The following is a 17,253-nucleotide window of genomic DNA, read 5'->3' on the forward strand; positions in this document are numbered from 1 at the left end:
CCGTCGGGCGTTCGACCTAATCTCACCGAAGACCGAACACACAAACACACTGGCATGCCCTAATTTTCTTCTGTAACCATGACCAAATATGACATATTCTTAATAAGAATAACTTCTTGATGATGTAAACAATATAGTTTTAAGATCATTTAGAATTTTTGTATAGCTGCCTATTTAAGACTGACTTTTTATGCAGTAAGATACATGTAGCTATTTATGAGTATACTGTACATAATTAATTTCTAGTTTTTGTATTGAAATGTCTGACTAACAGTTTTGTCTATGATTTTAATAAAAGCATTTAAGCTACCTTTGTGAAGGCTGAGAAATTATAAAATTGACTTTCCTTGTTAACTTCCCTGTCATTGTTTCTGAATAATGTAAATCTTTTGTTAGTAGCTCAATTGTTCAATTTGGAAATGTATTCATTATTATTTTGTTCTACTGTATATTTAATACATTTGGCGCTTAAACAAACACATGCACACATCTGTGTGTGTGTGTGTGTGTGTGTGTGTGTGTGTGTGTGTGTGTGTGTGTGTGTGTGCGCGTGGGTGTGCGCAATCCACATAACTCGAGAACCGTTTGCCACACCGACTTCAAATTTGACACACACGTTCCACACCCCCACAGAGAGTGCACTGCCCGGTGTCGAGTCAGTCGGACCCATGGTTGTTCAGAACTGCCACAAAAGGCCTCTGCCCGGGCCAGACTATACAGCCGGTCACCGGTCTAGTTTTGCAAATGAGAGTGAGGGAGAGAAATAGATGCAAAAGCAACTTAGGCAAGACACTTTTCCACACTGTATAGTCTAAAGTCCGTCCCCTGTTCCTCCGGCCAGAAGAGAAACTACTGACTGACGTTATCTATTCACTCATCACCGACAACCATGTATATCAAAACCAGTGGTGGATAAAGTTTACTTAAGTAAAAGTACCAATACGGCAATGCAAAAATTCTCTGTTACAAGTAATAGTCCAGAATTCAAAATGTACTTGAATAAAAGTACAGAAGTATTGGCATCAAAATGTACGTTTTGAGTGAATGTCTACAAATATTTTGAAAATAGCTATTTTTCAATAAATGTAGTGGAGTAAAAGTACAATATTTGGATCTGAGATGTAGTGAAGTAGAAGTAAAAGTACTGTAAATTGGGAATACTCAAGTAATGTACAAATACTTCAAAATTGTACTTACAGTAAGTACAAATTACAATACTTAAGTAAATGTAATGTAATGTAATTTTACTATACACCATGACAAAACAAGTAACAACTAAGAAATGTCCTTCAGGGCCGAGTGGCGATTGAGTGCAGGACCATAGATATAATGTGCAGGACAACATGGGCAAAGCTAGATTCCATGTCCTATCTGGAGTTCTGGACATAGCCGCCCTATGGAACAGGGCAAAGAGTCAAGTTGCACAGTCTTCATCAGTTCTCAAACTTTTTTATTTCAACTTTTCAAAGACCCCTAGTTTGCTTCTTGGTGATGGACTTTGGCTTTGACACCAGGCTCTGATTGACAGATCTGTAGCTCTAAATGTCAATTCAAATTGAAAATTAAATCTGTTCAGTTCAACTTGAACTTTTATTATCCATAGCAAAGTTTAAAAAACGCACAGGTGACCGACCAAGCACAGGAGACAATACTCCCCTCTTGTGGTCAAATAATTAAACTTCAGTTGTCGTAAACTGTCGTAAATGTTGAAGAATTTGGAGTTGTTGTGCTTTTTGGCAAATGGCTACTACGGTGACTGCTCCCGTGCTAAATGCTAACTGTTGTTGTTGTTGTTGTTGTTGAGCAAACCGGTTCAAAGACATAACCTAAAGGTTTAATTAGGTTCGATTTATATTTTCCGTCGAAGATTATTTATCGATTCACTAAATAGGCAGTTGCTTTTTTGTTCTTTTGGGTCGCCATTTTTCCCATGGCTGGCGTAGTAGAAGCAGGTATGGGATTTATGAAGGAGCTCATACATGGAATAGATGGATTACAATTACATTGAGACCTCGTCATAATGCTATAATAACAATTAGGCTACCGGTATATTAAAACATAATTATAACCATCCCTCTTTGAAAGCTGTATGTAAATGGTACCACCTCTGTTGGTTTATGTATGTGCTTGAAAAGACATAACAAAATGGAGATTGGCGATGAGTAGCCCCAATATGTTCCCTCAGTCCCTTCCCTACGCTCATTCTGGAGCTCCGTAGTGCTGAGGGAACATACTGGGGCTAGGAGATGAATACGAATTTGAATAGAGAATGTGTGTATTTCCACTTGAGTTCAGTATAACGACTGTTGGTGCGTTACAAAACAAAAACAAACTAGTAGAGTATCCATTCAAGATAAATCAGAGTCTTTGTGGTGGTTAAAGTATGTCATGTTACGTAGCCTTATAGCCTTTTCAATCGGCCTACTGTATGATGAATGTATTGTCTTTACTTCACAGAGGAGCAGGCGAGGACCCGCTTTCAGTCAGAGCTGGAGTTTGTCCAGTGTCTGGCCAACCCAAACTACCTGAACTGTGAGTTGACCACACAACTTTGATATTATTACAGATACATTGTGACATTATGAATTGTATAAAACCAAAAACATTGAAAGTTTACTACTGTATGTTTCTGTCATGGTTCCTGTTGGCTCACACAGGTCTGGGTGGCACAGTGGGTTAGTGATCAGTTGTCATGGTTCCTGTTGGCTCACACAGGTCTGGGTGGCACAGTGGGTTAGTGATCTGTTGGTGCTGTTGCCCACTGGTAACCCTTCTACAGGAGTAGCATTAGTTATCACCAGGAAATTCCACAGTTGATTACTTACACGAAGACATGGTTTATTGTATTACAAGTTTACTGAAATTGTACATTTAAATAGGCAAATTAGGCATTGTATAGGAAATATGCAAACAATGAAAAAGCTACTATTGTGGAAGGAAGGGTTATCGTATAATATTAATTTACTTATATTGACCCTATAAACAATTTAATATATGTATGGTTTTGTCCACTCAATTCATAATTAACGCTGGAACTCTGGCTCATGGACTAAGAACCTGGCTGGTTCAACCCTGGTGGAAAGGTGGGTGCAGTCACTGTGGCTGGCTGCCGGTGCCCACTGCAGCTCCTAAGAGAACTGTTCAGTCACTGTGGCTGGCTGCCGGTGCCCACTGCAGCTCCTAAGAGAACTGTTCAGTCACTGTGGCTGGCTGCCGGTGCCCACTGCAGCTCCTAAGAGAACTGTTCAGTCACTGTGGCTGGCTGCCGGTGCCCACTGCAGCTCCTAAGAGAACTGTTCAGTCACTGTGGCTGGCTGCCGGTGCCCACTGCAGCTCCTAAGAGAACTGTTCAGTCACTGTGGCTGGCTGCCGGTGCCCACTGCAGCTCCTAAGAGAACTGTTCAGTCACTGTGGCTGGCTGCCGGTGCCCACTGCAGCTCCTAAGAGAACTGTTCACTTGTTCAGTCACTGTGGCTGGCTGCCGGTGCCCACTGCAGCTCCTAAGATAACTGTTCAGTCACTGTGGCTGGCTGCTGGTGCCCACTGCAGCTCCTAAGAGAACTGTTCATTCACTGGCTGCCGGTGCCCACTGCAGCTCCTAAGAGAACTGTTCAGTCACTGGCTGCCGGTGCCCACTGCAGCTCCTAAGAGAACTGTTCAGTCACTGGCTGCCAGTGCCCACTGCAGCTCCTAAGATAACCTTAATTATAAATGTTCTATTTTGGGCATGTCAAAGGTGTGAATTTTCATAAATGTAAAAGAAAGCGCAACTTCAAGCTTGTAGACACATTGTAAGCTTGTAGATCTTATGTATTCATAGACATGAGGCTAAGTCAAGTTTCTAGTACTCATGGTGGAACTGGAAAATAATCTTATCTGTCTGCATGTCTTCAGTTCTGGCTCAGAGAGGATTCCTGCGAGACAAGTCCTTTGTCAACTACCTGAAGTACTTAATGTATTGGAAAGAACCCGAGTATGCCAAGTTCCTAAAGTAAGTCATGGTAAAAAATAATCCACATTAGCCACAAACCCAAGACAAGATACACCTTTATTAATCCCCATAGCAGCAACAGTAGTAAAGGCGGTTGCACAATACGGTTGTGATAAAAAAAAAAACCCCACAGGCTTCAATTTTAAAAAGAGACACACTGTCACATCACTGCATGGTGTTTAAGAGGTAATAGAAGTGGGTGTTTATTTGAAATGTTTGGGTACAAGTGAAAGTCGATAACCAAACCAAACCACTAAATATTTGCAATGGGTCTCTGTATATGTTGACATCTATCAATAATTGTGTACAGTCAATGAGAGTATATTAATGACTATATGCTGAAGCTCAGGAATCAATCAGTTTTCCCAGTCATAATACAGATATTCTAACCCTGAATGAAGTTTCCCTATGGACCCACATTAAATTCAATTCAACTTTCACACCATAGAGGGCATTTGTGGGTTGGATTTCAGTCAGCATTTCATTGGTCATTCAATGCAACAAAAAATAAAAGTGGCCGATGCTGTCGAATGATGAATAATTATGTTCTTGCAGATACCCCCACTGCCTGCACATGCTGGAGCTGTTACAGTACGAGCATTTCCGCAAGGAGCTGGTGAACGCACAGTGCGCCAAGTTCATTGATGAACAGCAGCTGCTGCACTGGCAGCATTACTCCAGGAAGCGCACGCGTCTTCAGCAGGCACTAGCAGAGCAACAGCAGCCTCAGCTTACACAGCCTCCACACAGCAACGCTGCCACCAAATAATGACTTTGGGTGTGTGGGTTTTTTTTGTTGTGCCAATGCTTTGTGGTTATGTGTGTGTGAGTGTCAGAGAGCATATGTGAGTGCCAGTGATTGGGATGATAGATGGATGGTGGGTTTTTGAGGTTCCATAGGTTTAATAATGTACTGCAAGTATGTGCTATAAAGCCGACAATTTGCATGGTTACATACCTCTGTTAAAGAATATTTATAGTTACATGCCTCTGTTCAGGATTGTTTTTCTTCTCTAATTCATGTTTGTCCTTTTAGACAGGCTCATTCCGACAACAAAAGTGCACACTGTGATGCAAATAGCCTGCATCCTTAGACTCACTCAATTGAGAGATGATGCAATCATGTCACCCTCCAGGGATACTGGGATGCAATACTGTACTCAGTACTGTACGTTGTTGTAGGACTCATAAAATGACCCTGGGTTCCATCTAAAAGACCACCCCTGGGCCCCGGTACCCATTACATTGAAATCCTATTTACTGTGGGGAAAGAGCATATAACAATTGTTGATTTATTAACTGCTTAACTGTGTGTCTCTCTCTGTCAGTCTTTTGCTTTGGATGTTTTTTCTTTTCTTTTTTTCAAAATAAAATATTTGAAATTGAACATGTTTTAGACAGTTTGATTTGGGTTAATAAACAATACAGACAATAACAATTAGGAACAGGATTTAGGATTTATAAACGTATGACTATAGCATATATTTTTGCCATTAACATATAGGTTAATATTTGCTTTAACCCAAATAATTGCATTATTGTTTCTACAAGTAAATTACAAGGACAGGCATTCAAAGGTCAAACCATTATGGAAATCTGACGTGTAACGAATTCGTTTTTGAAAACGCCACAAGATGGCGCTAAAGCAATGCATGATTCAACTTGGTTACTCTTTAGAAACCCGGAAGATAAACATTTATGAAATGTTCTGAACCAGTAGTGCACAATGCACATGATGCACATCTTCCACGGTTTGATATTTTATCTAAAGTAGATGGAGGAATAATGAAAATGGAAAATGACAGCCCTGGGAGTTATTACTCGGTAATTTAACGTACTAGCACAAATAGCAGCACATATTGTTGTACCTATATAAGTGCATGCGGTTATCATGCGTCTGATCATAATAAACCCAAGTAGGCTATGCACATCGTGAATAGCAGTTTTTCCAGTTTGCTATTTGGCCAGAAAATCTGATGTATAACGGCTTCCATGTTATCATTAGCTAATTCTTTAACAGACGAGGGCCAAACTTTGGGTCCAAAACATTGTACCTCTCTTCAACTTTGCACGTAAAACATTTATTGTCACGTGTCTGCATAACAATTCGTTGTACCAAAGTCCAGCTGTGGTACCGTACTGCTAGTCTATACAGTCAATGAATGGCTATACAGAGAGGGAGGTTGCAACTTTGGCTGTTACAGCCTTTAATGTCACTTCTCAGGCCAGACTTGACAGGCGTTTTTGACACCACCAGAGCAGGTATCATCACTGGTCTTTGCAAAACCGTGAGGGTGATTGATATGATGTAGGCCTAGGCCTATTGTTGGATAATAGTTTGCTGTTTCAGTTCTCCTTTTGTTTGTCTGTCTGTCTGTCTGCCCCGTGTCTCATTCTGTCTGTCTGTCTGTCTGTCTGCCTGCCTGTCTGTCTGTCTGTCTGTCTGTCTGTCTGTCAGTTTATCAGCATTATGTCCCTTGATCATTTGTGAATCAATTTGAGACAAACCAGGTTTATCCAATGTTTGTCATTTCATTTCTCATAGAGCCGTGAGGATGGCCCGTTTGCGTGTGGCAGTCATAGGGGCTGGGGCCGCTGGCCTGTGTGCAGCTCGACACATCCTGGCTCGTCCCGAAGCCTTTGAACCTCCTGTGGTCTATGAGCTCACCGAGCATGTCGGTGGCACCTGGTTCTACGATGAGCGTGTGGGCTGCTACGACAATGGCCTGCCCATTCATAGCAGCATGTACAGAGATCTCAGGTGTGTTGCTATGCTGACTGGTCGACTGACCAAACCATTTTGGTTTCATGGTAGTCTTGGGCCCTGGGCAGGTGTCCAGCATGCCGTGTTTCGGTTTGTAATTGTGCAAGCTCTCTCTGTCTCTGGCACTCATGTTTTTCTTTCTACAGAAGTTTGATTCCGTTTAGTCATTAACGTTTAAAGGGATGTAAGTGCTTTTATTTAAACATCTCGCCAACTCTAGTAAACATAAAATACATTTTCAGGTCGGAGATGAAACAAAAAATGAGCAGAGGAATTTTGAATTGGAACACTTTAAAATTGAAGCCGATAAATGCATTCTCTCTTCTGATTGGATGAAATTGGTGACCCGGCCACCTTATTTAAGGAGCTGTAGAGATGGCGAGACCCCTGGTACTGGACAAATAATATAGCAATGATCAGAATATAGTGCCTAATTGTTTAAATGGAAAAAATGTTTTAACAAAGAAATATCACTTTTCAATTTTCATCCTGTCATGCGTCATAGGACCAATCTCCCCAAAGAGGTGATGATGTTCCCAGACTTCGCCTTTGACCACCAGCTGCCCAGCTTCCTGCTACACCAGGAGGTCCAGCGATACCTTGAACGCTACAGTGACAGCCATCACATCGTGCCTCACATCAGGGTAAGAATCATAACGCTACAGTGACAGCCATCACATCGTGCCTCACATCAGGGTAAGAATCATAACGCTACTGTGACAGCCAGCAGGGTAAGAATCACCCCTATAGGTCATGCTCATTCATGCTTCTTAACTTATTTACCACTGAACTGTCTTTCATGAAGCATATTAGATACTGATCAAATGGTGGTTTCAGTTAATTCAGTTAAGTGCACCATGTCTGAAGCTCTCACCACCTGGAGTACAGATTCAAAGCAGTGACTTTCTTACCATGGCATGGGCTCTAACGTTTAGGATACTGCCTGCCTTAAAAAAAAATCAAAAAGCGAAGACATTTAGGGATAAGGTTTAAGGCACCAGCAGAAATAGGGCCCCAAATCCCCCACCTCCCCTTTCTGACTTACTAATTTGGTATGTCACAGCACATTGTGTTTCAACACTTATTATTTAGTGGAACCTTTTGATAACAGTTTTTTTTTGTATTGTATTTGTAAGTAACTGTATTTGACCTGGAATCTCTCTTCTTGTTTACTGACTGTTCAGTTCAACACAGTAGTGGAAGAGGTGAATCCTGCCACTGTGGAAATTAAAGCACAGAGGTCAAAACAGAGCTGGGAGGTGACGACATCCGACAAGTCAGGATCACAGAAAACAGAGATGTTTGACTCCGTTTTTGTCTGCACTGGGTAAGACGTTTGATGGGGAATCCTTATACACTTGTCTTGGCTGTGTCTTTTATATTCTGTACTAAATATATGATTCGTTCACATTACAAATACTTTGTCCTGTGGACACAAAGATAATCATATTATCTTATATATTTTATATTACCTTTTGCTATTAAGCTAAATGTTGCAAATATAATAGAAAAGCTTATATTATAAGCCTTTGTGTAGTGCTCTGTTTTCCCATAGGGGGTGTGTCGCCCCATTGCACACACATTATAGGCCAGCCGTCACTGATAGAAGCCTCTGTTTCCATCTGTGTGCATACCATAGACTGTAAAAAATATGGACAAAGTGTTCCCCGGGTCTAACATGGACGTAAAATGAAGCCTGTAATTCCTTGCACTGTAAGTCGCCATATTTCTAGATCCGTTTGGGCCCAGCTGGCCAATGGCTGGCTCCGTTTGGGCCCAGCTGGCCCAGACGACGAGGCGGGACTCCCCCCCCCCCCCCCCCCCCTTACTCTTCGTTGGTTTTTATTTTGACTGAACGGGGGGTGGCTCCCGTTCATAGACTGTAACGGTAGCCACGCCCCTCAGAACATACGCGACTTTATGGTCATTTTTTTAATAAATGGGACCATAATTTTCCAAAAAGAATATTATGACATGAGAAATGAGACTTTAAACTAGTGACTGGAAGCAGAAAGTATTCATGACCATGTTTATTAAGGTAATACAGTCTAGGTGAAGTTGGGCCCAAATACATGGGCCCAATGACAGCGCCACAACAGGCCATTAAGTCCCGATTTCCTTAGTGGCTTCACGAAATATCTGTCTGACTGCCCCCCTGGTGCATACTGTAGGATTTTCTGCAGCAAGGTGAAGATTGATAATAACAAGCCTTATATGGTATAGATATAATGCTAAAGTGCTGAACTATATACTATGCTGTCTCTGAAAAACAACCACACTAACTAAAACATTTACTGAGCTGTATTTTGCGTGTCTTACCTAACTTGAGTAAACTAAAGACCCGGAGGCGTGATCAATGCTCTTTGGCCACTCAGAATAGCCAAATGGCATTGATCACGCCTCCAGGTCTTTAGTTTACTCAAGTTAGGTAATAAGACCTGGTACTTAAGACACGCAAAATACAGTCCTGAGACTCCAAAAAGATGTGCTCTCCAGTTCTTGCAACCATTAAACCCAACCAATATTGATTTGTGTATTCTTATACACATGCATGGCAACTTACTGTTATACATATACACATGTGTTACACATTAGTAATACACATAGTTTTACCGCAGCATTAGCTGCAGCTAACAAGCATCAAAGCATATTAGTTATTGGCTGTTTTTCAAAATTCAGGAGCAGCATCATATTTGTTCCTGTCCTTAAACTAGTCTACATCCTTTGTGAACTCGTACTGACTGTATCTTCGTCTTATAGACTCTAAAGTAAATGAAAATGTACTCCTCTTCTAGGCATTACTCTGACCCGCACATCCCATCCATCCCGGGGATAGAACATTTCAAAGGTGAAGATTAAAGCAATGAATCTCCTTTCCATCCATCTTTCTTGATGCTAATGCACTCTATAGGTAGAGTGAGTGATACACAGTGAGTCCTACAGGTATCCACATCCTTTCTCTGGACAGTCTGTTCATTTCTAAAAATGCTATATCACATTTAATGTGATATACGTTATTTTTATTTTTTTTGTATTATAATATAGCCGTTGCCAATTTCTCATATGTATACAGTATATATGTGTGTTATCTGAGGAAATTGGGTCTCTGTGGTGGTGGGCAACTGTTTTTAACTCTTTAGCTCCACATCCCCCCCCCCCCCCCCCCACCCCCCCCAGAATATGGACGCTAGGGTTCATATGGTTAAATCTAAGTCTAATGTCCTGGTTCAGATCAACAACCTGATATATAGCCAGTGCTGTCACAGTACGGTTCAAAGGCTTTTTAAGGCTGAAAGTGTAGAGAGACAGGAAGCTGAGGGACCTTTAAAGACTGACAGCCATTCAGCCCAGTTGTAACTTATAGGTGTAAGTTGGAGATTGGCAACGGCAAAGACTCCAGTACGCATAGCAATGACAAAATTAACTGACAATGGTGGAAACAAACTTGAAGCCGATACCCCCTCTGTCCAACCTCTGTTTGTCAACCTTCTATCCATAGGTAGAGTGATACACAGTCACTCCTACAGGTATCCACAGCCTTTCTCTGGACAGTCTGTAGTGGTCCTAGGAGCTGGGGCGTCAGGATTAGATATCGCCATTGAACTTGCCAGTGTTGACGCCCAGGTAATTACTGTTCTCTCACTCATTCCCTCTACATTATTAAAAGAAGAGTGTTTGGTTTAAATAGCGCCCCAGGTTCAAGGGGCCACCGTGTGCGTCGCTCACAACAGGTTGTCAAAAGGATAAGCACAATAAAGCTAGATTGCTCATTTCCATTGTGATCGTTTGAGTGTAACTACTTCCTCCTCCTGGTTACACGAGCGAGGCACTGAACAGTTCCCGATGAGTGGGTTTGTGCCTTACATGGTTCCTCCGCCATCGGTGTACGAGTATGTGTGAATGGGTTTTATTGAACATATAATGCACATTGTAAAGCTCTTTAGAGAAAGGCGCTATAGATATGCAGACCATATATGCATATGCCATTTCATGACCACATTATAAGTTAGTACACAATGTAGTGTCTCATGTTCTTCTCTACCTCTCTCTACAGGTGATATTAAGCCATGGTAAGCCCACTCTGACAGTCCCTCTGCCCTCGGGGGTTCGGCAGGCCAGTCCAGTGGTTGGGGTCCAGGAGGACGGGTCGTTGTGCTTCCAGGTTAGCTTAAAATATGATACCATTCAACGTTTAAATTTTACGGCCTGACACGCTTTTCCAGGGTGACTTAGTAGTGCACTGTGCAACCCCAAAGAGTGTAGTAAGTACTAAATGTCAAACCCATCTTTAATTCTAGTGTAAAGTGCATTGAATTGGTATTGTAATAATTGTATTGTACTTTTCCAAAGATGTTCCTGTGACGATTAGAACAATCACAATGGCATATTGAATGTTCATATTTTAGGTCACTCTTTTTCTTGTGAAACCACAAAACATGGGAACTAAAGGAAAACGCAAAAGGAAAACAATTGATCAAATGTTCTAACATTGCTCTGCTATTAGGACGGGTCGTTTTCCCGGCCGCAGGTGCTGCTGCTGTGCACAGGGTACAACTTCACCTACCCCTTCCTTAACCCAGCTAAGCTGGGCCTGGAGATCCTACCACATTTGGTGACTCCTCTCTACCGGTTCATGATGCCACCAGCATTCCCCTCGCTGTTCATCATTGGCATCTGCAAAATCATCTGCCCCTTCCCACACTTTCACTGCCAGGTGTGTACTCTAAAATCATTGGGACCCAAATTGGTGAAAATATCAGATCTACAAGCACACAACACGTCGCTTCGCGCCGCATTGTGAGCTTGTAGAGCAGCCATTTTCACTACTTCATAAACATCTGTTTTCTGAATTTCTCATTTTCTTTGTTTTCTTTATGAAATTACTGAAAGAATCATTGAACTTTGCTTTTAATTCATGTTTTTGTTTTTGCTTTTTTAGGAATGTTTTTTTTTTAATGTTTTGAAATAATTAAAAACAAAATGTAGGAAACTAAAAATATCCGTAACCCACAAATGGGTCCTGAGTCCTGACCCAGTGTTTGGGAAACAGTGCTCTAAATGGGTCCTGATCAAATTCACATACCGGTGAAAAACCCATTCTACACACCCAGACAAATAGTCACCGTCCTACTGCATCGTCTCTACTCTCTCCTGCAGGTCCAGTTTGCTCTGGGCACTCTGGAGGGCACTGTGTCGCTGCCGTCCAGGGCTGAGATGGAGGAGGAGGTGCAGAGTGAGAAGGACATCAAGGTGGAGCGCGGTGTCCAGCAAAGACACTTGCTGAAAATGGACAAGGACCAGTGGGAGTATTGTAGGACTCTAGCCCGCAGTGGGGGTTTCCCCTCGCTCGCCCCAGTCGTACAGAGCCTATATGAGGAGGTCTGGAGGCAGAGACAGGTTCACCCTCGGAATTACAGGAAACTCAACTACCGACTGGTCAGTGACACCCAGTGGGAGCTGAGGGAACGACAAAGTCGTGAATGAGTGCCTTGATATGTGATTATGCGTACATCTATATATGCATATCAGATGATAATAGATCTTATCTAGGATATTTTAGGCTTACCCCATGATGCAAACTCTACATTCTCATTCTTGATCATAGACTGACACCTAGTGGTCGGTTAATTTAACAGTAGCAGGATGTGCATCCATTTTATACACAGTCTGGGTATGTTTTTAATGAACGGGCACCACACACACACACGTGAGTTGTTGATCCTCTCACTACTATAAATTGATAGCCATATTCATTTATTAATAGTAGCCTACTACCTCACTGACCAATTTCATGTTGATGGGTACCGTACTGTTAGATAAACCTGTGTTGTAGTTTCAATTGGAATCAATTTTAATATTTTTGGGGGTGGGTTCAAGTCCCATATGCAGTATGTGGGTTAGAGTCTTATTTGTTGTCGTTCCGAGTTCTTCTGTTATTGCGGGTTTAAGTCCCATATCTGTATTTCTCTTTAAATGCATTTTGTATAGAAAGCACACCTTTGTGTATGTGCTATATAATTAAACTGGCCTATTCTGTGCCTCTAAAGCCCTAACCACACCAAAGGGTCACCATGCAACTCCTTGGGTCCAAACGGTTGCAAGGAGTTAAAACCGTCTTGACCCTTTGGTGTGGTTTGGGCCATTGAATTCCATGCGTTGAATCACTAGGGTGACGGGTCAACGTGGGTCAACGTGCAACAAGACTTATCACACCGCAGGGACAAAGCTAAAACCGTCTTGACCATTTGGTCAAGACACCTAACTATGTCAGGTGGTCAACACCTAACATAGTGAAGTGAAACTCAAAATAAATTATTTATCTATTTATTTACTACTCTACAAAGTCCATAATTCATATTTAAATTTAAATTTAGCAATAGTTTCTGAGTCACTCCATTGCCAATAAAGTGCCAATAATCTCCAGAGGTGTTTGTTGATGTTTATTCTATGGACCAACATGTGTGAGACAGCGAGAGCATGTGTGTCTGTGTGTTTATACTGTGACAGAGTGACGGACAGAGAATGTATGACTCAGCAATGACTTGAGGATGTTTTTAATGAATGAGCATTTTTGTTTTTCACCCAGCGGATGTGTTTCCTTCAGATGAATGGAGAAGATCATTTACCTTCCAGAGCCGGCGGCTTTTATTGATCCACAGTACTTCATGTTAACCATAAGCAAGTTAACAATGGGGACGATAAAGCTTAATGAAGTGGGGGCAAAGTACCACCACCCTGGAGACTGGGATTAAAATACAACACGGTGCAATGTCTTTTGAAGCAGGAATGCCCCCACCCCCAACCACATTTTCATATTTTTAGCATTCATTGTATTTATCACATACAAACGAGACCATATATAGTCTATATCTCATCACTAATGATAAAAGTGCTGAAATCTTTTGTGTACAAAGGTCCCGGACTATGATCTCCCTTCATTTGTTTGTCCATAGTTTAAAATAGATTTAAGACCCCTGCTTTGTCTAGGATAGCGGTTCTCAAAGTAGGTTCTGGGGACCCCCAGGGTTCCTTGAGGGGTTTCCTTTCCCTTCTTAAAGGTCTGTAACTCTGAGAGTGTACACTTTTGTACAGGTTTGAGAACCACTGCTCTATTAGAAGATAACCCTTGAAGACTTGGACTCCATCTCCGTGCCCACCTCCCTTTCTGCTTCTACCTTCTCAGTCACCTCCTGATCCTCCTCTCCCACCCCCTCCTTCTTTAGGAGCTTCAGTGGCCACCAGAGGGACCCACTGCGGCGGTCCCGTCGGAGAGTGGGTCCTGCCAGCCAGCAGCAGCTGGTGCCCTTGTCCCCCGTCAGGAAGTAAAGGAGAGCATTGAGCCAGGCATTGCAGGAGGCCAGTGGCCGGGTCACCTTGTAGCAGATGGAGACGGTCTTCATGGTGTTGCAGCCCCCGACTTTACCTCTCCGCATCAGCAGGAACAGCGTCCGGGTCACATGGAATGGCAGGAAGCAGAGGGCGAACAGTAGTGTGATGGTGACGATGGTCTTGATGGACTTCCTGCGACGGCGTATGTAGTGGGAGTGCTGCGAGCCAGATATGGACACCGAGGTCCTTTCCCTAGCGCCGTCATTTGACCCGTCTCCGGCCACCCCGTCCTCACCCCCTTCCACCGAACTGGGCGGAGAACGCAAGGTTCGAAATATTGTCCTGACCACCTGGGAGTAACACCATGCGATGATGACAAAGGGGACAAAGAAGCCCAACAGGTGAAGGACGATCCCGTATGGTACATAATCGGCGAACTCCTTATCTATGGCGTCGTCCCAACAGTTCACATATCCCTGAGAGATGCCACCACTGATAGCGATGTTCCCACCCTCCCCCTCGGACCTGGTCATGTTCTCTCCTGCGACTCCCCCTCTCAGCACATAGCCAGTCTGGGCGAACCTGAAGATGGGGCATGTGAGGATGAAGACCACCACCCACACCAAAGCGCATGTCCCTTTCACCACTCTCCTGCTCTCCAGGGTGATGGTCCTCATTGGGTGGCAGATACCCAAATACCTGTGGACAGAGGATCATGTCTGAGGTCACTCTGCTTCTACTCAATCATAATGTCGCTAACATTTGTTATTTCGTCTTGTGGTTACAGAGACTGCCAGGTAGACAAAGGAAGGTTCACAGGTTTTATCCCTGCAAGCCAGGCCCTGTGGCTATGTCCTGTAGTAAAGATGTTGGATCCCTACTGTCCTTTTTTCCCCAGTATACTTCAAAGTGAAAGGCAGGTTTTGTGTTAGTGACCTTAGGGCCAATACAGGTTTCATTCATTCATTCACAGGTACACTTTGTGGCCTTTTCTTTGAACCACAAATGTTGACATTTTTGGCTCTGTATCCTCCACTGAACTTCTGGAAGTACAAAGCTAAAATGACAGCCTGTTTCTAACTTTCTTTCCAACGAAAGACTGATATGGGACAACAGACTGCATTCACACATTGAATTCCTTTTAGGATGATGACATTTGTGTGTAAGTGTGCATGCCAACTTGATAACGGGGAATTCAAGGCGCCCTACCTGTGGATGGAGATGCAGGTGAGGAAGAAGATGGAGCAGTAGAGGTTGAAGTAGAACAGGAAGCGGACGAGGCGGCACATGAAGTCCCCGAACACCCAGTGGTCGCGGAGCACATAGCTGGCCACCAGGAAGGGCAGGGAGAGGCCGTACATGAGGTCAGTGGTGGCCAGGTTCACCATGTAGATCAGCGAGGTGTTCCAGCGCCGCCGGGCGCCACCGTGCCCTCGTCGGTGGCAACCGCCGCGGTGCCGGCAGGAGCGCAGGAGGACCACCGAGTTGAGGGTCAGGCTGAAGAGGAAGGTGAGGGAGTAGCACACGGGGAGGAAGACATACTTGTAGGATTCGTCAATGCTGCAGGCGGAGGTGGACAGAGGTGGGGCGGGGATTGTGCCAGAGGTGTTGGGGTGGAGGATCCCTGACAAGGTGCCAGCACTACCAGGTGTGGCGTTGGAAGCTTGGTTCAACCCCATGATATCTGGCCGCTATTTGGGGCTGTTCTGAAGTGGCTTGTCATGTTCACGCTCCGCTCTCATTGCAGGGCAAATTCTGTCATTTCTATCTGTCTATTTATCTATCTATCACTCTCTGTCATTGGTGGAGTATTACTCCACTGTGCAGTCCGTTCCTCAGATAAGGTGTATACTGTGGGGAAAAAAACACGGTCATTAGTTTGGAAACACTCTCAGAATGTACCGCATGTGTTTTGCTGATGAAGACTATGTCTCGGACTATTAGTCCCTCAATCATTAACACAGTTTTCCGGAAACCTCCCTCAACTCATGTAGGCCTACCGTATGTAGTATGTTCCAGCAAAGCTACTTTGACCATGGTTAAATTCAAGCTCATGTTTTGGAACAAGGTCACTGACTGTTTCGCAACATAAGAATCCCTATACCGTAATTGCAGAGAGGCATGCTGGTCATAAACTGAATCACTTGAAATGGTGAGAATTTGTCGTGGCGACAATGGAGATACATTTAACAGTGAATAACATTCACGTGGCAAGACAACTGAATGTCACATCAGTGCAACAGGACAGTGCATGGCTGTTCTTTGCAACAATTCTTTAGCTGTGTGCAGTTGAACAGTGGGGCATATCTCATGGATGCAGCTGTAGAGGAATGTTTGTATGCACATGTACATGTGTGTGTACTGTAGTTGTAGACCACCGTGTGGTACACTGGTCAAGTGTACAACAAGGAAGTTATACTGGGGGAGAAATGTGTGTTTGAGAACTTATGTTCCAAGGTCCATTTTACTGCACCAATGCCTGAAAATAAAATGTGTAGCCTATGTACTGTATGAATGAATGAATAATGTATAATGCATATTTGTGGAGTGATAAATATGAGTAAAGTGATATGTATTGATACAGTATTTATACTGTATATCATATGTCGAGCACATTCTCAGTATATTATGTACTATAACGAATTCAACTTGATACTTCTCTGCCATATCATTTTACACAAATCACTGCGTTCTGTATAGTCGCTCAGTACCTTGTAACTCTTGTAAGGAGCATTATAAATAATAACGTTTACTTAGAATTCCATGTCAGCCTGGATCAAAACAAAATGATGTGTATGCACTAAATGTTTCCCTCCCAGTTTACATTAAAGATGTTAATAACGGGAATTCCACTGAACACCAAGTTGACATGAGTAAGCGATTAAAACACAGACCCCCACATACACTCACATTCAGAGGCATAGTTTAGCATAAACTACGGTAAGCGGTTACCTGAAGATGCTCCTGTCCAGAAGGTCATTTACAGCATATATCTCGTCCTGCCTTTCCACAGTGGATGTAGTTATAAATGTCTCGGTCCAGAGCTAAGGGTCTCAGGCCCAATCCACTGACCTTCAGTGTGGCTGTAAATAATTGATCACCATTCATTCAGTAAGAACTGCAGGAATGAAACCCAATACAAGAAGCTGCAGGGACTCTGATCATATCA

The 17,253-nt window shown here is 43.1% G+C and overlaps 3 protein-coding genes across 6 annotated transcripts; 2 read left to right on the forward strand and 1 right to left on the reverse strand.

The window, feature by feature from the left end:
- The first annotated feature begins 1,726 nt into the window (after positions 1-1,726).
- On the forward strand, positions 1,727-5,378 carry med31 (mediator complex subunit 31). Its single transcript, XM_083784298.1, has 4 exons — positions 1,727-1,952; positions 2,458-2,532; positions 3,895-3,991; positions 4,547-5,378. Exons 1-4 carry the CDS (start codon positions 1,931-1,933, stop codon positions 4,758-4,760), a joined length of 408 nt encoding a protein of 135 aa, XP_083640424.1. The 5' UTR covers positions 1,727-1,930; the 3' UTR covers positions 4,761-5,378.
- Positions 5,379-5,701: 323 nt separating this feature from the next.
- Positions 5,702-13,439, forward strand: LOC310862406 (uncharacterized protein). Of its 3 annotated transcripts, none has more exons than XM_083770302.1 (10): positions 5,702-5,815; positions 6,537-6,752; positions 7,261-7,399; positions 7,940-8,082; positions 9,551-9,603; positions 10,255-10,379; positions 10,810-10,917; positions 11,260-11,469; positions 11,913-12,191; positions 13,342-13,439. In XM_083770302.1, the coding sequence occupies exons 1-10, from the start codon at positions 5,790-5,792 to the stop codon at positions 13,405-13,407; spliced, it is 1,365 nt and encodes a 454-aa protein (XP_083626428.1). In that variant the 5' UTR covers positions 5,702-5,789; the 3' UTR covers positions 13,408-13,439. The 3 variants fall into 3 exon arrangements, with proteins under 3 accessions (XP_083626428.1, XP_083626429.1, XP_083626430.1); XM_083770304.1 differs by lacking the exon at positions 5,702-5,815 and adding an exon at positions 6,168-6,253; XM_083770303.1 differs by lacking the exon at positions 13,342-13,439 and having other exon boundaries at positions 11,913-13,340.
- Positions 13,440-13,790: 351 nt separating this feature from the next.
- On the reverse strand, positions 13,791-17,115 carry LOC310862394 (P2Y purinoceptor 6). Of its 2 annotated transcripts, XM_083770282.1 has the most exons (3): positions 17,037-17,115; positions 15,294-15,935; positions 13,791-14,783 (listed from the first exon to the last, which is right to left on the reverse strand). In XM_083770282.1, the coding sequence occupies exons 2-3, from the start codon at positions 15,761-15,763 to the stop codon at positions 13,868-13,870; spliced, it is 1,386 nt and encodes a 461-aa protein (XP_083626408.1). In that variant the 5' UTR covers positions 15,764-15,935; positions 17,037-17,115; the 3' UTR covers positions 13,791-13,867. The 2 variants fall into 2 exon arrangements, with proteins under 2 accessions (XP_083626408.1, XP_083626407.1); XM_083770281.1 differs by lacking the exon at positions 17,037-17,115 and having other exon boundaries at positions 15,294-16,784.
- Between the last annotated feature and the right edge of the window lie 138 nt (positions 17,116-17,253).

The sequence above is a fragment of the Protomyctophum parallelum genome (genome assembly GCF_964188405.1).
Source record: "Protomyctophum parallelum genome assembly, chromosome: 1".
Taxonomy (NCBI): domain Eukaryota; kingdom Metazoa; phylum Chordata; class Actinopteri; order Myctophiformes; family Myctophidae; genus Protomyctophum; species Protomyctophum parallelum.